Genomic DNA, 23,139 nt, shown 5'->3' with positions numbered 1-23,139 from the left:
CTCGAGCACTACTTTTTCCATGCAAAGATGCAGGCTCCAGCCTCCTTCCCCTGCAAACCCATTGCCTGGGTGGAGGGGAGCTCGCTTTGGGACTTGTCTTCTCATCAGCTCAACAAGAGCACCGCTTTGTTTGCCTGCAGGGCACCCACCCTCCCGGGGCAGCTGTGCTGGGATGCTTCCACTTAGGAGCTTTCAGCTGGAGCCCTGTTACACCAGTCCCCTCCATAGCTGCATTGCTCCAGGGCAGATCTGGGACTTTGCTCTACATTTAAGTGACTGCAGGTTAGAGTCTTTTCTTTTTCCTTTCCTCCCCCCTTCCCTCTCGTCCTCGTAAAAGACACAGGCAACTGGTTTAGAGCCTGAAATAACACCTCACAGGGGACCCCTGAAGTTAATCTTTGCTTGGAGCTTCAGAAGTGCATGGCAGTAGCAGTCCCCTAATTACAGGGGTGAGGAGGACACAGGAGACCTCAGCCTCTGATACTGGTGGCCCATCTTTTCCCATTGACCCCAGCCCTCTCTCTGGTCTCCTGCCCCATAAAGTCCCCCACAGCCACAGCCCCCATTTTCCTTTTGCATCTCCCAGGAGAGACCATCTACCCCCCAAACGCCTGTCCTTGTCCCCCAGGAGGACAAGTAGCTGGCTTGTCACTTCATGATAACTGGGGTATGGAGAGAGATGAAGCTCGAGGAACCTTGGCCAGGACATCAAGCAAGCTTTTCCCCGTCTTTCCTAGGGTGACCTGCCTAACATCAGCACTGCAGAGAAGGAAGGGGCTGAAAAACAGAGGGCAAGTAGAAACGGGAGGGAACTTGGTCTGTGGCATGCTCAGCCTGTCCTCTCCCCACACACCTCTTGCTGCCCTGCAAGAGCAGAGGAGCTGGGCAGATGGGCCTCAGCTAAAGGAGGAGAGAAACACCCCTGTGCATCACCCGACCCTCCCCATTAACACACGAGTCCACAGCCTGCCACCCGTTGCCGTTATGAATGGCATTTAATTCTCCTTTACACGCGGGTTGCCAATAAAATGGCCCATTAATAATTTACAAGCAATAAAAAGTACAGCTCCCATAAAACGAGGGTTGGTTGTGTCTTAGTGTCAGTGCGGCCGCGGCGGGGCGGTTGCAGACGAGCCGTGCCTCCCGCTCCACGGGGCAGGAGGTGAGGTAGAGGAGGACCCGGAGCACACGGTGCCACGGGGCAGGGAAGACGGAGGTGATGGGCAAAGGGTTTCAATGTGTACGTGTGTGAGATATGCTCCTGCACAGCCTGATCTCACACGGTTCCCCCGTGCTCCCGATCTGACCACGTACCAGAGCCAAGGGCCCAAGGTGATGGGGAACAGCCCAGGAGGCATCCAGCGGAAAGGTGGAAGGAAGACTTCTCTCCAGTAAAATATGGAAAGCTCAGGCTGGTGGGTCAACACGTGTTATGCCCCCAACTCTTTATGTCCTCAAGGGGACCCACAAGGCCACGTGGTGCCTTTGCTGCTGGCATCCCCCTGCAGAAGGTGGACACGCTACCTGGAGGAGCCCGAGGACAGCTCCTGGGAAAGGCTCTGCTACTCCAAGCTCAGTCATCGCCATCCTCAACCCACAGCGGGCGCGTTTGCTCCTGGAAGATGCAGCCCCGCACCACCTTGGGCAGTTCCTCGGCGTGGCTCCAGGCGTGGGGCTCCACACGGGCCCAGGAGCAGGGAAGGGCGTGGAGAGCCCGCTCAGCACCGCGGCACACCTTCAGCACCTCCGTGTCCCGCTGGCCCGGCTTCCCCAGCAAGCTCCTGGGGAAGACATAGGGACAGACTTCACCTTCATATGGGGAGATGGGGTTGCAAAAACACCAACAAGAGCTCGCTCACATGTGCACAAAGCTGATTTTTTTTGCCCTTTTTCCCTCACAGCAGTCAACCTCAAACTCAGCCACCTCCTCTCCCTCTGAACAGAGGCAAGGTGTTCTCCATCCTCCCGCGATGCCCTCCATCCGTACCTCACGGTCTTGTCTTACCTGAGTCCCCTGATGTTCTTCTCGGTGACCTCAATGTGGATAACAATGGGGTATATCTCACGTTTAATTAGATCCCTCACACTCTGAACTCCCAGCTCGAGCAGGCAATGTTTATTCTGGAAGGAAATTGAATAGATTTACTGATTTAAATGGAGAAGAAATAGGCCCAGCCCCTGACAGCCACATTAAATCAAACTCCATACTGTGAAATATCATTGCTTTTCCAATAGTAATTCCATTAAATGTGGGATTTACAAGCAGGGCCAGGAGGGAAGGGGAGAATTAAAGAGCAGGGTCACCCCCTCCATCACAGCCAGCCTGCCCCAAGAGCAACCCACCCTCTTGCCCCGCTCAGTTGTCCCATCCTTCCCTCCCACCCGAACAGGGTGCCCCATCCTGGCCCTCTCCCCCCAAACCATTCAGCACCTTCTCCATCGCCTCCCGGATCATGCGGATTTGGCCGTTCTCCTTCCACTCCTGGGGGCCACTTTTAGACAAAGAGGGCTCCTGAGCACGGGCAGCGCTGGGATGCTCTTCTGCCAGCTTCTCTGCAAGCCAAGAGGAGCAGGAGAGATGAAGAGGGAGGCATCATCCCCTCATCCCTCTTGCACATACTTTCTACCTCAGCTCCTGCACGCTTGCTGCGGTGCTAATACTTGAGTTCAGTGTTTATGGATTCTGGAGAGCGAGTCTAATTACACAACATTACACGTTGGCATGGGTCTCCTGCCGCTTTCTGCTCACAGAAAAAGCAAGATATAGCAGCTGAAGACCTTGCAGGGCAAGAGCAGCTCTTATGTTGTGGTACAGCAGCAGCCAAAGCCAGCTCCCAGCCCTGATTCCCCCCTTCCCCACTGTTCCAGCCCCTCCCTGATAAAGCACAGCAGAAAACGAATCATTTTATTTTGCCAGGTAAGTTTCACAAGTTTCTTTTAGGGGCAGCAAGCTCCTGTGGAAGGTCATCTGGCTTGCAAGAGAAGAGCAAGAGAAAATACAGGCAATAAAGAAAAGAGAAACATCTCAGGGCTCTCAGATCACCTTCTTTCCTCACAACAGCCAAAACTAGCAGGAGAGAATTGAGTTGTTTTTGGTTTTACATCCCCTGCTGCAGTAAATGATTTCAAAGCATGTTCCTGTGCAATGTGAAGGGGACCCTGCAGAGGGCTCAGTAGGATAGGATATATGGCCAAGTCACTCAGCTAAGAAGCCCAGCGGCCAAAATTGGCAGAGCCGTCCTTTTTCAGCAAAACAGATTTTTCACCACCTCCATCACCACCCCCAAAAAGCGTACCGACTCATTTTTCAGTCCTGCAGCTGGCAAAGACTGAACTGTAAACACGGGCAAGGAGAGAGATGGAAAAAGGAGGGGGGGGAAGAGGGATTTGTCCTCTGTGAAAATCCCCTCTGGGGAAAAAAGCCCTGTTCCCCAGCAGCCGACGCAGTGGTGTGTCAGCCTCACGTTGCTGGTGGAAGGAAGGGGACGGCTGGATGCTGCCTTTCCCAGAGAGGAAGGGCAGGTATGAAGTCAACCTGCAGATCCCACCTCAGGCAAGGGCTTCACCCCTGGGAAGAGCCACCCAGAGCAGCAAGACAATGCCACACCACCCTCTCAAGGAAAGAGAGAGGATCCCCATGGCCCAGAAGACCAGAAGGGAGGGCTGGCTTCCCTTATGGCCAAAGGGACAGGATACAGTTAAGGGAACATCTTGTACTTTGCCCAAAAAATGCTGACCTGTCAATGGGTATTGTATGGGAAGACTGAAAGACACCCACAGTGAGCTGCTGAAGAGACTCTTCATGTCCTCTCCAAGAGCCCCGTGAGACCATGTCTCATACTTCAGGACCAAGAGCACCCATTCTTTGAATTGGGCTTGCCAAGGCCTCCAGAGAAGTGACCTCCTTGAACAGCACCTTGCCTTCCCACCACATGGCTAAGGAGTGGCAGGAGATAAAAAGGGAAAGCAGCCCCTCATTGCTGCCTACCTGCTGGGCACACGTGGAAGTCCAGGCGAGAGGTGGGCAGGTCCAGCAGGTTCCTGATGAGCCGCGGAGCAATGCAGTTGGGTGACAGCACCACGGGGCGCGGTGTCTTCACCACCACAGGGTGCACCAGGCTGTAAGGCTTCAGGTTCCTGTCCGGGTCTGGAAGACAGGAATGTAGAAGAGAAAGCCAAAAAGGTGAAAACATGACAAGGTCCCCAGGGGTGACGGGGCAGGTGTGGGGGTAACAGCTCACCTGAGCAAGGGTCCAGCCACAGCTGCTGAGGGGGCTGGCCTGGGCTCTTCTGTGGTTTGGATCTCACCAGGCGCAGTTGGTCCAAGGCCCGTTTCTTTAGCTGAAGAGGAAGGGAAGGCAACAGAGCTGAGAGCACAGCCCAACAAAAATGTGTTAAAAAAGCTCTCCTTGATGGCTTCTCCGGCTTACATTATTTCTGTGGCTCTTCTGCTGCCCAGGCAGGTGGCTCTTCTCCTGGATCTTCAACAGCTGGTGGGCCCTGAAAAGACGAAGAGGTTTCCCTCAAGCAACTCTGAAGACCTCAGGGACTGTAGCCAGCTGTGACGTTCCCCAAAGAGACCTCCTGAAGCACAGGCTTCCTCCCAGTCTCACAAAGGCACCAAAACCCTACAGCACTGGTCCCCAACACTATGCTTGGGCATCCTACACTATCAAGAGGCCAATCCACATGCCTTCAGGACTCCTTGGGGATGCTCACCAGAGAGAAACGGGACAGGTAGCCCAGGTACCCCTCTGCTTTCCTCCTCCCCCCGTTACCTGCTGTAGTTGGGCACCGTCCCCTTGTCCAGGTCCCGCAGGGTCAGGGGGTCAACACGGGAGCAGTACCACTCCAGCCGCCCTTTGTGCATGGTGTCCGTGACGTGGAGGATCTCCCGACACTTGACGCAGAGCGCGTAGGGGTCTGACGACTCCAGGAGGGGCAGGTTGGTGCGGACATAGAACGAGTCTCCAGAAAACTTCTTCCCTTCCTCCAGGGCTTCCCGCAGAGGCTGGTATCCTGCAGCAAGAGACGCAGGTCACCGCAGGTGGGGACACAGTAGACCACCATCACCAAAGAGATAGCCAAGTTTCCAGCACAGCTTTGAGGTTATGGGGTGGGGTGGGCGTGTAGAGGCAAACAGACAGAAGGTCTGTACCTCCATCTTGTAACTCAGAGGATGCACATGTCACACCAGACAGGGCAAGTAACCGGAGCTACGGCCAACCCCAGTGTCACACCTAGTGGCCTAGGACCAAACAGGAGAAGAGAGAGAAGAGCTGAGAGGTCAGGAAGGGAAGCAGAGAGCTGATGCTGGAAGGAGATCCCAGCTGCCAGGGCCTTACCCTGCAGGTCCAGCTGAAAGACCAGGCTCGAGGGCTCATCCCAATGCAGCAGGCTCAGGTAGGCGACCTCCCGCGTGCAGTTCTCCAGCGACAGCACCTCCTCCTTCAGCGACGGGACCCTCAGCTGGCAAGGAGCAGATGCCATTAGACCCAGGGGCTGGAAGAGCAGGCTCCCCCCCCAGCTCCTCACCCATCAGGGCTAACCAAGAGATGGCACAGGCCCAGGACAAGCTCTGCCCAAGGGCAAGGCATCCTCATCAGCCTCTGATTCCCTCCTCTGCCTCTGACATAGCTGCTGCCAGCCACCCCCCACCCTCCCGGTTTGGATGCTGGGCTGCCTTGAAAGCAAACGCGTGTGCACAAATGTGTGCAGGAGCGGAGGCAGGGAGGCTGGTTTATTTCCAGTTACAGGTGGGATATCAATTTGAGTACTGTGGCTGTATTTCAAGTGGTGTCATTCCTGCCAAAACAAATGCCCTTCCCTCCTTCCAGGAGCTTTCTTCAGAGCAATTATACTCTGAGAGGGTCACGGAGGCCTGCGAGATCTCGCTCCAGAATTGATTGTTTTGCAACAGGCATGCGCAGGATGCAAGAAGCAAACTGCTCTGCAATGCTACAAGGTGACAGGCAGCTCTGGGGACACACAGCCATATTGCTGTCTTAATCCTCGTGACTCCTTTTTGTTTTTCTCCTCCTGCAGCTGAGGTAAGCCTTTCAGAAAGTCTCGGCACCTTTGCATGTGCAGGTATGTTTGAGTGCAGAGACCTGCGTGCCTGTTCGTGCTGCATCAAGCTCTAGGTAAGGAGCAGGATTGGGAAACGAGAGAGATGGAGGTGGACTTCAAGCTGGCCAGAAGCCAGTTTGTACCAGGGCTCGCTCCACACTCCTTGCATCCCGTCTGCACCGCAAATCCCCAGAGTGAGCCCATTCCCAGACCCACCTCAATGAGCCGGCAGCCTTCCTTGAGCCCTGCATTCTCAACCTGTGAGCCTGGCTTGACCCACTGGACGAAAATCCCTGTCCTGTTCCCTCCAAGGATGGAGATGTCGGCTCCCAGACTCTTCTCCTGGGGCGACAGGTTGCCGGTGGGACCCATGCTCGTGAGCTGCACCACCAGTGACCTGGCAAGGAGAAACACCAGCAAATGAAGCTTGCTGCTTTTTCTAAGAACCAGATCCCCATGCCTTGTGCCCAGCTACAGCATTTTTATTACATTAAACAATACATATCATGCAGAGCTCACAGTCCATCACCGGGGCATGTGCATGGAGCTTGTAAACCCCCCATCCCGCTCCACCCCACCAGACCAAATACAAAAGCCAAGCTGGGGTCCACCAGTCCTGCCCCAGACTAGACAGATTTGTGTCCCAGGGCAACATCCCCATCCTTCCATAACATTTGGGACAGGACAGAAAAATGGGATCGTGCTAGGAAGCAAGGAATATAGCATCTTCATTTCTCTGCTCTCCTGCTAGCAGAAAAGGGCCCACAGGAGGAAGAGCCTCCCAAGCGTGGCCCCTCAACATCATGAAACCCCCTCCAAGCAGCAGGCCCAAGGTGCCCAGCTCAGAGAGCAGCAGTCACCTCCTGGTGACCTCCTGGCGGCTGGGGAGCGTGGACAAGCAGATCTCCGACTTCACCCTGGCGTAGGTGCTGCTGGAAGACGAGGAGAAGGCCCCAAGCGAGATGCTAGCGAAGCCACTGCCTAGGAGAGACAGCAAGAGAGAAAGGGGGCACCTCACCTCTTGGAGCACTGCAGGGAGATCATATTCTCAGGATGGCATGGAGATCAGCCACCAGCATCCACCACAGGCCACGCCAGCACCAGGAGATCCACAGCCCATCACCCAGAACCGATAACACCTCAGGGTGAAGGCATTGCTCTCTTCTCTTTCCTACTCCCCAGCTCCAAACCGAGCTCTCTACCAGCAAAGCTCTCCATAAATCAAACAGAGCAGATGGAAACAGTTACCTGCTCTGCGGGGGGACAAGCTGCACAAACTGAAGGTGTGAGGGAGGGTCAGCTCTCCCAGCCCTCTCCCCCCAGACACCACTTCTTCCTAGATAAGCCATTTGGGGAAGGTCCCCACCCTGGTACCTGTTGCATCTTCAATGCTGCTAAAGGAGCCACAGGACAAGCTGTAGAGGAGACACAAAGGTGAGGTGAGAGGCAGCGGCTTCTCCAAAGCCTGTTTTCATCCCGTTCTCACCCCCATCCCCGCAGCTTTCCCCCAACCCTGACACAGAAGTTCCCACCCTCAGCCCCACTCCAGGTTCCCAGAGCCATCCTGCTCACCCCCCTAGAGGAGACCCAGGCTCAGGCAGCCCCCAGCAGTCACCTTTTGTAGGGCATGCACCTCTCTTCCCGCTGCCGCCGGAGGATGGAGCCGATGCAAGGAGGGAAGGGGAAGGTGGAGAGGCGGTTGATGTCCTTCTCGCTGTCAGGGGTCACCTCCTTGGGTAGAGTGAGAGAGAGACTCCTGCTTACACCAGCACCCAGCACCCTTGTCCTTATATCTCACTCTTAGCACGTCCAGGGGCACAAGCAGCCTGTGGGACTTCCCACTTTAGGGGGCTCAGGGGATGAGGGTTTGAAGATTTGAAGAATCAGAGGGAAACGGGCAAGAACCTGATCCCATTAAAAAGAGTAGGATATTTGCTACAGGGTATAAAATAGTTAGGATTGCTTCCCTGGGGTATGATTACAGAGCTTGCTGGAGAGGATAACACCTTACACGGGGCTGCTGATTTCTAGGGTGCCCCACGGTGACCCTGCTTCAACACCTCATGCCCTTGCAGGGCTGTGGGTTCCCACTGCTCCCAACGGGAACAGCTTCCCACAGCCAAGCACTCACCATGCTCTGAATGGCAGAGTCCCCCAGCGCGTCCACGAGCCCACTCGTGAAGCCAGCAGGGTTATCCGCGAGGCTCCAGGTACTGCTGAGGTTGGAGCAGAGGGAGTAGGAAGAGCTGCACATCTAGGAGAGAAAGGAGCCATCATCCCCTTGCGTCCCCCCCAAAATTAGACCTGCCCTCCTCGCTGTGCTTTCCTTTCCCACTGCCCTCACCTTGCCCAGGCTGCGGTTGCCTCTGCAGCGCTGCAGCTGCGCCTCCAGCGTGCTGTTCAGCCCTTCTGCCTGGCTCAGCTTGCTCAGGAGCTCGTCCCTCTCCTCCTCCAGGGCTCGCACGCGCTTGCGGTACTGGTCCTTCTCGATCAGGCTCTGGGAGTACTGCAGCTGCACCCCGTCCCGGCTCTGGATAGCCTGCAAGGAGCCAGGCTGAGAGTGAGACGAGGAGGCATGCACCACAAACCCCCTTCTCCCACCCTGGCACTGCTGGAGAAGACCCACGGGGGAAGGAGAGGGTACCCCGAGCAGACACAAGAGCCCTGCTCCTGCCGGCAGGTGGAGAGCATTTCACCTGGTCGCGCTCCTTCTCGATCTCCTCCAGCTGCAGCAGCACGGTGTTCATCCGATGCTTGTAGAGATCGCAGTCCTTCTGCAGCGTCCGGTACTTCAGCTGCAGGTCTTCCACCTCCTGCAGGTACTGGCAGCAGCAAGCAGCGAGCGTTAGCCGCTCTCAGAAGCGACCGCACGCGGGGAAGGGGTTGGTGATGGATGCTTTTACCTTATCCCTCAGCTCCTCGGCCCACTGCAGCTCGCTCTGCAGGGAGTTGAGCTTCTGGCAGAGGTCCTGCCGGTCGTCTTGGGCTTCCTTCCAGTCATGCTCCAGGATGTCCAGCAGGATCTGCTCAGAGCCCGGCACTGGGACCTCGCCTGGAGCCTGGGAGATGAGGAGGCACCGTCATCACATTGCAGGCACCGAGGGAGCTCCACACCAGGGCAGTGCCCGGCTTGGTGGCTGAGTAATGACAGCACGACTGCCCTCATCATTTCTGTGTGGATCTACTGTGCCCTCAAAGGCACAGAGCGATGCTTGTGAGCACACCCAAGGGTCACAGAGCTGGAAAGAGGGACCCATCGCTGCCCAGAACCAGAGGTGACAGCAGCCACCTTCCCAGAGAGCCCTTCCAGTCTCAAGCCTTCTGTGATTCTGAGCCAGCTCTGCCCTGTGGGGTACCTGCAACGTGCCCTGCAGCTCCTGCAGCGATGCCATCAGCCGCTGGTTCTCAGCCCACAGCTCGGACACGGTGTCAGGGTGGCCCCGCTCCTCTGTCTCCCGCTGGGGCACCGCGGCTGCCTGCTTCTTCAGCAGGCTGCACTCCTCCTCCAGGCTGGTGACTTTGCATTTCAGCTGGTCCACCTGAGGGTTGGGGAACAAACGTAGGCTGGCACATGTGCCCTGGCACCTCTGCCTCGGTGGGAGAGTGAAGCAGAGAGGAAGCTGGGCAGAAAAATGCCCTGGAGGCCAGGAAAGCAAGGGCTGGGCAACCACATGAAGGAGCTTCAGCCGGGGCAAGGTTTGCACAGCTGTGCACAAAAGCCTTTCCTCACAGGACGGAGGAGGAGGAGGATGCACATGAATCGAGTTTTTGCATAAACACTTTCAATCTCCAGCTCCTCTCTTTGCACAACAACTTTCTTGCTACCTCAGGGCATCCACAGTGCAGCTGGCCTTGACCCTGGGGAGACCAGGAGCCTCTGGTGTGCTGCCAGGGCCAGCAACTGAGACTCCCCTCAAAGGCTTCCCAGCTCCTGGAGCAGCTGAGAAACAAATTCACGGCAGAAAAACCCACTGAAGGCAATGTAGGGCAGGGGGGGTGAGCTCAAGGGAAAGTGGGCTGAGACCTCGTGGTCCACTCGGCTCCTAGAGGTGTTTCTCCACCCCACAGTCACCCGCGAGAAATTCACCTCTCTGCTCTGAGGGGGTCTGGGAGAGCTGGCACAGGCAGGCACGCCAGATAGAAAGCAGGGGAGGATCCTGGCACGGGCAGAGCGGGATGGGGAATGAGAGGCAACCACGGGGCTGCACGAGGAGTGCAGAGCAGCAGGAGGAATGCCAGGAGGCACCTAAGTAGCTGGGTTATTAATAGGTTCAAGGTACTTTGGTCCTTGCCCAGACAGGAAACAGGCGCATGTTTGCTGGAGGTGAGAGCTTGGCAGCCAGAGTGCAGTGTCACAAATCCCTTCAGGTATGCAGCGTGAGTCTCGGGAACATCAGCAGAGGACGAGGAGGCGGTAGGGAGTGTCGGAGCGGGGGAAAAATGGGCTGACTCTCGGCCAAAGTGCCAAGGCATGCCGAGCAGCTCCACGCCGTACGTGCCCAGGGCAGAAAACACATGCAAGGGCATCTCAAGGTGCCAACAGCCGAGCTGAGCAAGGCACCACCCTACGCACGGACACCCACGTGCACCCCTCTGAGCCGTGCCACCCCGCTCAGACCCCCCGTGGCTGTGGGACCCGCTGCCCACCCCGCTAAAAAGTCACCTCCTGGCACCCTACCGCCAGCTGCAGGTCCCGGCTGCGCAGCACGGCCATGTTCTTCTCCTCGCAGAGCTGAGCGTAGCGCATGGCCATCATGTAGTTCTCGTCCTTCAGCCTCAGCAGCTCCACGCTGTTGGAGTCCCACTCCTCCCGCAGCCGCTGGCATCGCTCCTGCACCTTCAGGAGCTCCTGCAGCCGCTGCTCCAGTCGGGCTTGCTCTTGCTCCATGGCTTGGTTTTTCGCCTGGAGCTGGTGCTCCTTCAGCAGATGCTCTTTCCTCTGAGCCCTCATCTTCTTCACTTCCATCAGCAGGAACTGAGTGAGTCCCTCGGGGCCTTCTTCATCTGGAGGAGACAAAGGAGAATCAGGTCCTGACTTCCAAGACAGGGGTAACCCCAAAAAAGCAGCCCACAAATTTGTAATGCACCAAGGCCCATGACACACAATTTGGTCCCCTTGGTTTGTTACACACCCATTTGTTTCCCCTCCTGCCAGATCTTAAGCAGAGCCGTCAAGGTTCGCTGCTCTCAGGTAGCGTGAACCTGGGTTTTACGCATGCACGCGCCCATGCCCACATTGCTGGCCCTTCCCAAGCAGCCGAAGGGAGGACGGAGCACCTGGCCCTACCCAGGATCATGGAGCAGCGCTGGGCTGGCTCCCTCCCTGTGAGCCGGGTGTAGTGCTCCGGGTAGTAAAACTCCAAGGATTCCAGGAAGGCTTCGTAGCCTCGCTTCCCGCGGCGCCGAAGGATGTCCATCAGGTAGCCTGGATAAGGGATAAGGAATTAGCATGAGTTCCTTGCAAGCCAGAGGAAAAATAAATAGGCATAGTCCAGCTTCATGACAGAAAATAGCCTCTCCAATTCTACTTCTCCCCACGAAATGGATGGGCTGGAGAAGGGAATGGGGTGGGAGCACAGCCTTCACGTGTGCACACCCAGGAGGGGACACCACAGAGGAGGAGAGGGAAATCTGGCTGCAGAGCATCTCATGGACCAAAAAAGCCAGGGCAGCACTGCAGTGTGAGGGACCAGGAGGTCAGAACACCTCAAGCCTGTGAGCATCCACTGTGTGTCAAGTACGGGTTGCCCCCCACAAACCAGACCCATCTGTGTTTTCTCCCACCTGTCTGGTTGCTTTTGCAAGGGAATCGGCACGAATTCAACACCTCCTCTTCATCCTGCTCGTCTATCACGCGGCACTGGCGCAGGTACGGGGTGAGCTTGGCAGGGTTCAGGGAGCGGGTCAGCTGGTGCCGTGCGCTCTCGATCTTCTCCCAGATGGCATCTTCTTCCTCCTCCTGCTCCGAGAGGCTGCAGGCTTGGAGAGAGGCATTCTCCAGGGCTGGCAGGATAAAAGGAGAGAAAGTCTGAGTGGTGGAGGAGCACAGGGTGAAAGGTATGGGAGAATGAGTCAAGGTATGATCCTGCAAATGATTCAGTCTTGCACCCAGGACTCAGATACTTCAGAAGTCATCTTATACACAAATTGGTTCAGCAGGACCTTGATGTGTTCCCCTACCACTTTAGACACGTAGGAGGCAGAAGGCAGCGGTGCACGAGGTAGTTAAGAGTGCATACAGTGGGAAGCCGAGGGAAGATGTCACCTTCAGCCCTGCAGCATGGAGCAGCTTGGCTGCAGGTAGCGGAGCCAAATGGGAATGTCAAAAATGTGTTTTCCATGAGTTTCCCGCACATGGGTGTGGAAGCTAGAAATACTCGGCAACAAGGCAAGCTTACTCTCAGCCAAAGCAAGACGCATCCCCCCAAGTCAATGGCCCCAAAGCCCTTACAGCAGCGGTGAGCCTGCCCCATTAAGCCCCACAGGCTGTGATGGAGCAGGTACCCGCAAGAAACTCCCTCCCCACCTGGGCATCAGCTCAACCAGCCCATCCATTTTCATTTGACAAAGAAAGCCCGCTTCCCCAGCCAGCACAGATCCTTTTAGCTAGCAAGATAAAGCCAACTCCTCACCAGCGTGCTCCATCACCTCCCCTCCGGTGCTGGCACCGAGTCCAGCTTCCTACCCCAGCCACACAAACCAAATGTCCCCAGCGGCGGTGCAAAGGTTCACGGTGCATGAAAGCAGAGGGAAGAAAATCTCCCGCTCTTTTTCTCTTTCTTTCCCTTTTTTTTTTTTTTTCTCTGTGGCGAGGCTGATATCATGCTATTTCAGCCGGCCAACTCGCACAGCGAGGAGGACGGCCGAGAGAGCTGCGCTGAGGTTAATCCTCCAAGCAGAAATATGGGGTCTCGGGGTCTGCTGGATGCAGGATAACAGGAGGAGAGGACTGTCAGACACACTAAAGGTACTCAAGTGTCTGATTTCAGGCACCAAAGGGCTTAGGAGCCTAAATACTGATACAGATCTGGATCATTCCAGTTCCATTCAAAGGAAGCTGAATAGGGAAAATAATCTGCATTTCTTACAGAGTAAGAGACGAGTAGGTGGGAAGACCAAGAGCAGGTAACAGAAGCCGTGCTGTTTCGAGCCCAGCCGCCTCTTAGACCTTCAGACCAAAGCGGGGCTCGACAGGGGGCTCCGGGGGGGGGGGGTCCCGAGCACGCCTGGAGGCGCTTCGGGCGGAAAGGCGAGGCGAGGAGGAGGAGGAGGAGGAGGAGAGGAATGAACTGCACAGCACAGCCATCAGGACAAACCCCCCCGGGGCAGCCTCCGAAGGGGAGGAGGGCTGCGGGGCTGAGCAGGGGGCGCAGGGGGGGGTCCCCTTACCTTCCATCCCGGCTCCGCGCCGCCGCCCGCTCCTGCAGGTGTGTCTGGAGCGGCCTCCCCACCCCGCTGCACCTCTCCTCCTCCTCCTCCTCCTCCTCCTCCTTCCTTCCCTCCCTCCCTCCCTCCTCCGCCCGGCTGGGAGGGCAGGCAGCCGGCTCCCCGCCTTTTCCCTTTCCCCAACCAGCCTCTCCCCCAGCCTTTCCCCCCCCCCCCCCTCTTCTCCGACCTCCTCCGGCTGCTCCTCACCTGGGCGAGGCGGGGACGGGTCCTCCTCAGCCTGCGGTCCCGTCTCCTCTCCGCCGGCAGCCCCGGGGCTGGAGCTGCTCTCCGGAAGGATGTGGCTCGCCAGCAACTTCTCTTCCGAAACGCAGCCGGCTTCACCTCCCCACTGCCTGCCGGGGGAAGGGGGTGCCCGGCTCGGCTTCCCCTGGCCGGGGAGGAGAGCTCCAGATCAGAGCTGGGGTGCTCCTGTGGTTTAAGGGCTCCAGGAATTACAGCCTGGCCACCCCTGGTGCAGAGCTGGTTCTGGACGGAGCGGGTTTCGAGCAAGGGGAGAAAATAGGAGTGGTTGGAAAAAAGCTCAATCCAGGCCGAGAAGAGGTGCCACAGCCTTAATTTTGGCCCCCGGTCCCGAGCAGCGGGTGTGGGTGGAGCTGGGCGTGGAGGCACCCCCGGGGCAGAGTGGCTGAGCCGTACCCGCGGCGTGCGGGGGCCTGCAGCGCCGGCCTGACCCTGCTCAGGGCTGCCCAGCTGGGGGAAGGTGCCAGGAACCTTCCTCGTCCCCGTTCCGAGCGGCCACAGTCGTCCAGGAGCGGGGCTGGAGCATCCCAGCAGGCACACGTGGCTTAGCCCCTGCCACGGACCCCATTGCCCAAAGCTGTGCCGCGCCGCTGGGACCACGAGGGGTCTGGCAGAGGTGGAAACCACAGAAGCCGAAGTGTAAAACAAGCTCCAAGCACGAACCAGACCGCCCGCCCTAAAGGAGCTGTAGGGTTCCCACTGGACCCAAAATGAACATCTCGGATGGTTTCTCCTCCAGGGGCCGACGCGTCCCCTCCGGACCCCGCGGGGATCCTGCACCGGCTTCAGCAAAGCGGTCGTGGGGGAGGGAGGCTCTAGCAAGCCCACTTCCCCATGCTGCTGTGCTCTTAGCAAGCACAACCACCGCCTGAGACCAGCTTTGAGACTCGCTCCCAAAATTTTCCTCCACTCACCGCACGGCTTCACAGCCCTCGTGTGCAAACACCGTGCACACGCAGGGCTTTTGGCAAACGCCCGCTCTGCTTGCAAGGCACCCGTCCCAGCCGCTGCCACCCCGAGCGTATGAATTCGCTGCTGACTCATCCTCCCTGCAAGGGATCCCGACAGCTGCCTTCCTCCCCCCTTTGCCCAGCTTCCCCCCCAAAGGCAGGGCGCAGAGACCACCAGCCGGGCTCTCCAGGCAGGATGCGGCTCCATCTCCAGCCCTTACCTCCAGCTGTAAATGGGCGATCGAAAACAAGCAGGAGCAAGGCTGCCTGCAGGGAACGACTTCTGACTCAAGCCATGTCAACGTCTTCCTGCTAGTTATTCTCTTGCAAACAACCTGGGTCTAGTGAAAAGATTTCCTGAGCAGGATATTACACGGTGATGGAAGGCGAGATCTTCGCAGTCGCGATAAAAGCCCCAAACCGGCTTAGTTTCTCTCATTCACCCAGACAGGGACAAACTCAAGGCTGGTGTCAAGGAAACCTCTCCCTCCACCCTCCCTGACCCCACGGGCAGTAGCTGTGGTGCTTTGTGACTCAGAGCAAACCCAAAGCAGACACAGCACTTCCCACATCAAGCCTTAGCTGCCGCTTTTGTTCCTGGAGGGGCTCTGAGCTGGGCAGGTGGCCCGGGACCAAAAGACCACCCCTGAAGGCCAGCAGATCAGGCAGACAGCTCCTGAGCAGAAGATGTCCTGTCCCTATTTTTTTTTGCCCAGGGAACGTGGGCACAGCAGTGAAGAGCTCTCCTTCTGGGGGAGAGCCGCGGTGGTACCAGACACCCCCAGTTTGTCACAGTGCCACCACAGCCAGGTCTCACGTTTCCGAATTAGCCCTATTGAGAGCAGCAGCTTCTGTGCTGATACAGCTGAATTCACACCAGGAATGTCATCATGCGGTGTTTGGGTGGGTTGGTGGTTTTTCGTTGTTGGCTTTTTGTTGTGTTTTTTTTTTGTTGTTGTTGTTGTTTTGCTTTTTTTTTTTTTCAACTCCTGACCAAAATAGTTGCACTGGTAAGACTTTCCAAACACCTCTGGCTCACACAGGAAACCTATGACAGGCCAGCAAGCGGTGAGCCATGCGATGTTTCCACCGAGAGAGGAAGGGCTTAGCACATGGAGCCCACAAAGCCATGGGTTTTCGGCGGCGTCTCGTGGTGTGGGGCTGACTGGTGGGCAACCTTGGAGGTAGGCGAGCTCCTGAAACCGCTTTAGAAAGGCCTGAGGTGGTGAAGGAATTAAATTCCTCATTGTGTGGATGAAACGCTGTCGGTATAAAGCTTAACAGATGGTGAGCTCAGATGCGTTGTAAAATCCTGCCTATGTTCTGCCTATGTTACAAGCCTGCCCTGAAGCATCTTACCTACACGGTAACATGAAGTGGTCACAATGTTTTCAATAAAATACCTCTTTTTGTGCTTTTTTTTCCCCATCAAACTATGTTATTTTCCTCGCAGCTGAGTGATTTGCAAAGACTTGTATCTTCTGATGAAGTTTTAGGGGGGAGTTTTGCTAAAGTCCCTGGTGCTCTCTCTGGTCAAGTCTAGGAAGAAAGTCCAAAACACCCCCCCCCCCCCCCCAAACTTTCCCTCTCTTTATTAGCTGTCGCAACGCATATCTCTGTGTCACAAAACCTCTCCACAGCATTGTTCCCACGTGGAAAAAAAACAAGCGCTGAAAGCTCAGAAAATGTGAAACAGATTTCTCAACTCCAGCCTGGTCTGAGCAGCTCACACACTCACACCAGGTTAGATAGCACACACAAAAAGACGCTTTTATTTTTCCTATTGACACTAACCAAGCTCAGAGTTTATATTAACAGCCTTTGCAAGGGCTCTGACTGCCTGCTCGTCCCCCTGATGCCTTCCAGAGCCACGACAGGCCAACAGCGGCTCCATGGTGGTGTAGGTGACTGCAGAAGGGGAGGAACAAGCCCCCCAGAAAGGATGAGCGGCCCTCATGGCAGGAAGAAAATGCACATAAATGTGTGTGGAGATAGGAAAACAAGTGAATGTTTCCTTCAGTATTCCTCCCCCTCGTGCACTACACCCATTGCCTGGAGCTAAAGGATGCAGAAGCATGTAGGAGCTCCTTGGGATGGTATCGGCAGCACATCTCCGTCCTCATCAGGGCATCCAGGGGTGGGGGGGTGGCAAGTGAGAGCTGAATTAGAGCAGGCTTATGGGATTCAAGTCCCTAAAGCCCCTTCCTCACTCTGAAGCTGCCTGACTGCCCATGGCCAAGGGCCTCAGCCAACAGGGCTGAGACTGGAAGTCTCCTCGCACGCCTCTCCCACCTCAGCCCTGCTCCCAGTCGCCTTACCCCAACAATAAAGGAAGGGTCCCAGAGGGGGAACAGGGAAGTGGTTGAGTCTCCATCCCTGGAGGTCTTTAAAAGACGTTTAGATGTAGAGCTTAATGATATGGTTTAGTGGAGGACTTGTTAGTGTTAGGTCAGAGGTTGGACTAGGTGATCTTGGAGGCCTCTTCCAACCTAGATGATTCTGTGATTCTGTGACCCCAACTGCATTTTAATTGCAGCAGGCAGCAGCTCGCCAAAGCCACCCAGGGCTTTCCTTGCATGCTGAGGCTGCGGCCACCAGAGGTCAATGTGGCCACATCAACCTCAACCAGCTGCTGGGTGCCGCACGCAACCCGTTTGGAACAGAAACGTGGAGCAGGTACTGCTTTCCACCTCTCCGGAAATAATTTTGGGATAGATTTGCATGTAAGCCAACATTCAAAACGGGGCTTGAGAATGACAGCGTCCCCAACAAGCATCCTGCAAACACTCTGCACTGAGACCCTGTCCCTTGCCTGCAGACCCGCAGAACCCCACAAGTGCTCCAGCCTCTCCAGGCATGTCTCCTACGGCAGCTTTCTGTGTCACTGGGGTGATTCACACCAGTCTCAGGCCTGCCCGGTTAGCAATAGATGGAAACGGGCTGTCTGTCCTCCCCTGACTCCAGCTCCTCCCCGGGGCACGAGGTCTGTCCCAGTGAAGGTCTGCCACGAACCCAGGCTGGCCGACCAAAACGAGCAGCTCACCTGCAGCCAGAGGAGGGCAAATGGGCCAAACAAACAGGGTCGTCAACCTATATCAGATGTAGGCAGGGAGGATGGCACTGTGCAGAACAGAAATACCCCCTATACCCCCTTCGGCAGAGCTCCAACTCCAGCTGGAGGTATGTAGGTGCCCGATGTAGGGGAAGCTCCCCAAAGCTCTCTGCTGCTACAATATTTGGGGCTTTGAGTGCATGGGCTGCCAGTGTAGATGGGAAGGCGTGTTGGCTTTTCTCCCTGCAACCCATCCAAGCTCCAGCAGTGTGCCACCACCACTTGTAACACTGCTCCAGAGCCATAGGGTGGCACCACGCCACCGTCCAACCCCTTGGGGGAGGAGGTGGCTGGGGGAGTGCCAGGGCAAAGCCCCAAAGCTTTGGGTCAGCGTGGCCTCGTTGCTGGAGCCCTTGCACAGGACGCGGGGAGCCAAGGGCTGCGCCCGTTCCTGCCATGCAGACCTGCCAGGGCTCCTTGCTCCTTGCTGCTGAGGCCCTTCCCAAGCCTTTCCACGCCAGAGATGTTGTACCCACGCCAACTCCACCTCTAAAGGGGCCGTGACTCCCCTTTCCTCCCATTAGTGTTACCTGGTGGGATGTGCTCTCCCCGGGCATCTGCTGGATGTGAAGTTGCACAACCCACCCCTCAACCCACGTCCAGTACAGCCAAGGGCTACCAAGCTGAGATCTGGCAAGTTTGGTGCAGATGTGACCAAAGCCAGAGCGGTTTGGTGCCCCAGGCAAAAACCTGGGACCTTATTTCCTCCTCCACGTACCACCAGGGCCGCTACAGATGCCCTGCAGGATGCGGCCCTAGATGCTGCGGGAGACCCTGCAGCCCTTCTGCCCACTGCATGGGCTGCGTGCTGGAGCCTTCGTGGGTAACCGTGTCATTTGAACGCTTCCCCTACGCATTCCTCCATGTCTGGTGTTCCCATAGCCGACATACATATGTATAATATTTATATATACACCCAGCTGCCTCCCTAACTCATCCCCAGCACCACTTGGCCCTTCGGACCATCCCGCAGAGACCAGCATTATCCGAGACCCGGTGTCAAGCCCTTTGTCGGCTCCGACAGCCACGGGAGGAATCAGAGGCTGGGATGCAGAAGGAGCCGTGCCTCGCCTCCCGGGGAGCCAGCCCCAGCCTTCCCCCTCGAGCTGAGCTCCACAGCCCCGGCCTCCGCGCTGCGGGAGCTGGGTGCCCTGGGAAGGAGCCGAGCCTTGCCGCGGGGATGCAATCCCCGGCACTCGCTGGAGCCCGCCCAAGAGCGAGGCGCTTTCCAAGCCCTTTCCCTTTCTCGGGGGTCTGTTAGTCACATAAACAGGAAAAGCCTGGCTCTCTCTCCCCCCCCCCCGCCCTCCACTCCAGTGTGATGCAAGCCCCTGCGCCGGGCGGCTGGCCCCGCGGGAGGAGCTGCCGCCGGCCCCTGACCTCCAGGCTCCGCGTTTCCTGCGGCAGCCAAGGAGGGAGACGAGGCCCCTTCTTCCAGATGCTGGGGCTGGGCATAAAGGGGCCTCTGCGGGCCAGCCCTGGAGAGGAGAGGTCGTAGCCAACCTTCTCCAGCAGCCTGAGGGATGCAGAGGTGCCAGATGCCCTGGCAGAGGTCGGAGCATCCCCGGGACCCCAAGCGCCCCAAGCGAGGGGAGCGCAGCCAAAATGAGAGGGCGAGCGCCGCTCTCCAGCCCCGGCCCTGCAAACCCTTCTTTATCTCCTGGCGCTTATTTCTGGAAGCTCTGCGGTGTTCCCTCCTAAAACCAAAGGCATCCGCGCTGGGCTGGGAGGGCGTGCGTGCAAGAGCGGGGCGCAGCCACTCCTCCAGTTCATGCTGGCCCTTGCAGAGCGCCGCGCTGCTAACCCTCATCAGAGCCAGATCTCTGGAGGGTAGAAAAAAAAACAGCCTTGCTGCGAGCCGTCGGGATGAGAGGCAGATTCCCGTCCCCAGGTCCCCGTCCATGCTTTCCCACTGGGCTCCGCGCCAGCCCTGGCTCGTAAAAGCCCCGGTCGGCAGCCAGAGGTGATGCCGTGGTGCCAGCTCCCGAGTGCCTGGCAGGAGGTGCCGGATGCCGGAGGAGAGCGGGCAGGGCAGGATGGCATCCCGAATCGAGTCCTCTCGCATGCCTCGGCGCTGACTTCCACTCTGCCCTGGAATGCGCCCGGCAGCAGCATGTGGGAAAGTGGAGTCAGCAGAGACCTTGGATGTGTCAGCTCCCATCTGAGTAAACAAGAGGAGCCCTGGCAAGCGTTCAGCCCCAAGCATCCGAGACCTTGAGAAGGGGTCTGGAGACGGGGAGGTGCTTCTTTCCCCTCCTTGCTCAGCCCCTGCGAAACATCCCCTAACCTCTGCCCCACCTCAGGCGCCAGCACCATCTCCTCGTACCCCTACCACACCTGGAGAAGTAATGACCAGGGAGAAAGGCAGCTCCAGCACTGGGGGTGGATCGAACAGCCTGGGAGAGACGGTGCCATGGGAAGACGAGGAGGGTCTGGGGCAGAGAGGGACACGGCAGCTCCCAGCACCGAGGGCGGAAAGGAACACCTCCCTGGCTGCAGCTGGGGGCATTCCCACTGCGGGATGCCAAATCCCTTCACACACCATCCCCGCAGGTTTTATAGGGTCAAGGACAAGCGAGGGGTTGCCGCAGAGCTGGCTGCAGACACGCTCCCACCTCTCACTGGGTGTTGGTTCCTCCATCACCTCCTCCACAGGGTGCACCTACATGAGACCACCCCACTCCCCTCCACCCAGGAGCCTGGTTTGGGGTGAGGGACACAGCAGGAAAGAGGGACGGGCTGGGGAAGGCACCCCACATCGCACCAGCTCTCCTGGCATCGCCCCCCACTGCCTCCTCGGGGCGGCCGAGGCCGTGCCGCCTCCTGGCCGGGGGCCCGCGTCCCCTATCGCTGCTGGCCAGGCGCTGACGCCGAGAGAATGAGCCATTGTTTCCCAGCCCCGCGGCCTCTTCCTGTCCCCGTAGGGCCCAGAGACAAACAAAAGCGGAGCCAGACGCTTTGGGGAGGAGGCCGGGCCTGCTCCCCTCCTCCAGATCCCGCAGCAGCCCCGCAGGCAGGCAGGCAGGCAGACAGACGGATGCCCGCCTTGGGGGAATGGGCAGGGACACCCCTATTTTTAGCCGCCTCTGCACCCCACCCCCTTCCTTCCGTGGCCAAAAATACGCGGGCTGGATGGACAGGCAAAATCATTAAGATTAAAGAGTCGTCCAGGCCCTGCTTCCACCCACTCCCCTGTCTTGCGCCTCGTCCCTTGGACCAGGACAGGTTCCTCACACGTGGTAATGCCCTCACCCCAGGGATGACTTCTCTCCTCATCCCCATCCCTCCTTCCCTGTATCCATGCATCGTGGGACATGGATCCATGATCCTACAGGGAGGGAAAACGATGTCTGAACCCCCCCCCACCTCGAGTCCCTCCTACACCTCTGCAGTGTTTGTGAAGAGGAACTGGAGAATCAACTGGTGGGAGACACCATATCCATATTTACATCGATATTTGCATCTCCTTTCCCAGCGCCCAGAGTCACAGGGGTGTTTCCAGGCCACAAGCAGCCGTTCCAGGGTTGCTTCTGCTTTATGCAGCATGCCCCCACCCTGCTCCCAGCCGTGTCCCAAAGCAGCCTTTCCCTCCCGTCCGTGCCAGGGGAGCACAGACTTGGGGTCTGCATCTCCCTCCGCCTTTCCAAACCCCTACACCTGCGGCACTGCAAGCAGGACAAGCACACAAGGAGAAAGCCAAGGGGGAGAGGAGGAAGGAGCACAAAAACATTCGGGATAGGAGGAGGTGGGCAGAGGGAGGAGAGGCAGTTTGCCAGTAAGCCTGGGAATTCATCCCTACCTCCTCCTGGGCTTTGGCAAACCCCAAGGCTTCGCATTCCCAGCCCAGGTCCCCTGGGAGAAGCATCCCCTCCTTTGCAAAGCCCACAGGCAGGACGTGGTCGCTCCCATTCCCTCCGCCTCCCACTGCTCCAGAGCAGGGGAAAATCAGAAATAGGCTCTTAAAACGTCCCACCCCTCTTCCCAGCATCGTCACCGCATGCAGGGGTTATGGGGACAGTGTGGGGACCTGCAGCATGGCCCCGTGGGGTGCCACCAGAGGGGAAATCGCCCACAAAGCTGCCAGGAGAGCGATGGGCGGAAGCTGAAAGGCACCACGCAGGACTTGTCCATCACCCACAGCGGGGCGAGGGAACCTGGACCCACCCCGGGACGCGCGGCGGGGCAGGGACCCCCCCGGCCCCTCTGTGACAGCGGGGGGCTGCCGGCAGCGCCTCCCAGCCCGCGCGGTATGCGGCCGCCGCGAGGAGAATGGAAACATCTGGAAGTCGCCCGCAAACGAGCGGCGCTCCCAGTTAATGAGGAAATATGAGCTGGGGAGCCTGGGCAGCAACAGGATATCTGCTGCTCGTGCGCCGAGCGGGCGCCCCTTCCCGCCTGCCCGCCCCTCCACCCTCCGTCCCCGGGGAAATTTCCAGGGATGGGGGTCCTGTCCCTGAGCTGGGGTGTCCCCGCCACATCCCCCCAAGCACGGGAGAAAGGAAGGAAAGGGATTTTTGTTCCCCAAAGGAAGTCCTGCAGCCCCTCTTCACCCTGTGGGGCTGCAAAGCAAAATGGGAGGAAGGAACATCCTGGGGTCCTTTGCTGCCTCCTCCACCGTGCCAGGAGCTGGGCTCCCCCATTTTCCCCCATCCCTCACTCCTTCCCTGTCGCACCCAGCGACACCTAAGACCTGTGAGGCTCTTCTCTGAGGGCCGGGAAGAAGGGGGGCCAATTTGCTCAGCCCCATCTTTGATGTTGCAGGAATCAAAGCGAGCAGCGCCGTCACCTGCGGGAGCTGCGGGGCCACCCATCTGCTCCGATGATAAGCCCGATAGCCGGTCTCTCCGCGATGGCTAGACTGGTCCCGCTGCCCGGGGGGGGGTGAGGCTGCAGACGGATGAAAGGCGGGGGTGACTCAGGGTAAATGAGGCAGCTGGGCGTCTGGGGCGATGGGGCTGGGAGGGGTCCAGGCATTAGCTATTGCCCAGGGCACCCACGGGCGCTGCAGTGGCTCTGCAAGACCATCCAGACCCACAGCATCACTCGCAGGGACAGCCGAGGCAGAAGGACAACACGAGGAGGGGCTGGGAGGTAGGGTTTTACGGATTCAGTGTCAGGCAGGGGTCTAGGAACTGCACTGCCCAGGTGAGGGTGTAGCCAGTGAGGCTGATCCACCTCCCATGGCCAGGGTGGATGCTGAGTCCCAGAGCCGGCGTATATATACCCTGGAGGGCTCCAACCCACTCCAACGCCATCCCCGAAGGGATAAAACCTGACAGCCTGGCTCGGGGAGGGTTGAGAAGAGGGGGGTTTCCAGAG

General features: G+C 57.9%; 1 protein-coding gene across 2 annotated transcripts; it reads right to left on the bottom strand.

Moving 5' to 3' along the window:
• Nucleotides 1-976: 976 nt before the first annotated feature.
• On the bottom strand, nucleotides 977-22,196 carry CARD10 (caspase recruitment domain family member 10). Of its 2 annotated transcripts, none has more exons than XM_040544789.1 (21): nucleotides 21,620-22,196; nucleotides 11,854-12,072; nucleotides 11,357-11,494; nucleotides 10,748-11,073; nucleotides 9,426-9,608; nucleotides 8,973-9,128; nucleotides 8,766-8,891; nucleotides 8,414-8,608; nucleotides 8,201-8,323; nucleotides 7,685-7,800; nucleotides 7,444-7,484; nucleotides 6,930-7,050; nucleotides 6,286-6,466; nucleotides 5,346-5,469; nucleotides 4,779-5,019; nucleotides 4,431-4,500; nucleotides 4,242-4,341; nucleotides 3,989-4,147; nucleotides 2,432-2,553; nucleotides 2,006-2,121; nucleotides 977-1,781 (listed from the first exon to the last, which is right to left on the bottom strand). In XM_040544789.1, the coding sequence occupies exons 1-21, from the start codon at nucleotides 21,654-21,656 to the stop codon at nucleotides 1,574-1,576; spliced, it is 3,102 nt and encodes a 1,033-aa protein (XP_040400723.1). In that variant the 5' UTR covers nucleotides 21,657-22,196; the 3' UTR covers nucleotides 977-1,573. The 2 variants fall into 2 exon arrangements, with proteins under 2 accessions (XP_040400723.1, XP_040400724.1); XM_040544790.1 differs by lacking the exon at nucleotides 21,620-22,196 and adding an exon at nucleotides 13,459-13,582.
• Between the last annotated feature and the right edge of the window lie 943 nt (nucleotides 22,197-23,139).

This window comes from Cygnus olor, chromosome 1, assembly GCF_009769625.2.
Source record: "Cygnus olor isolate bCygOlo1 chromosome 1, bCygOlo1.pri.v2, whole genome shotgun sequence".
In the NCBI taxonomy this organism is placed as follows: domain Eukaryota; kingdom Metazoa; phylum Chordata; class Aves; order Anseriformes; family Anatidae; genus Cygnus; species Cygnus olor.
The sequence above is the reverse complement of the archived record's forward strand: the minus strand, read 5'-3'. Positions and strand labels throughout refer to the sequence as shown.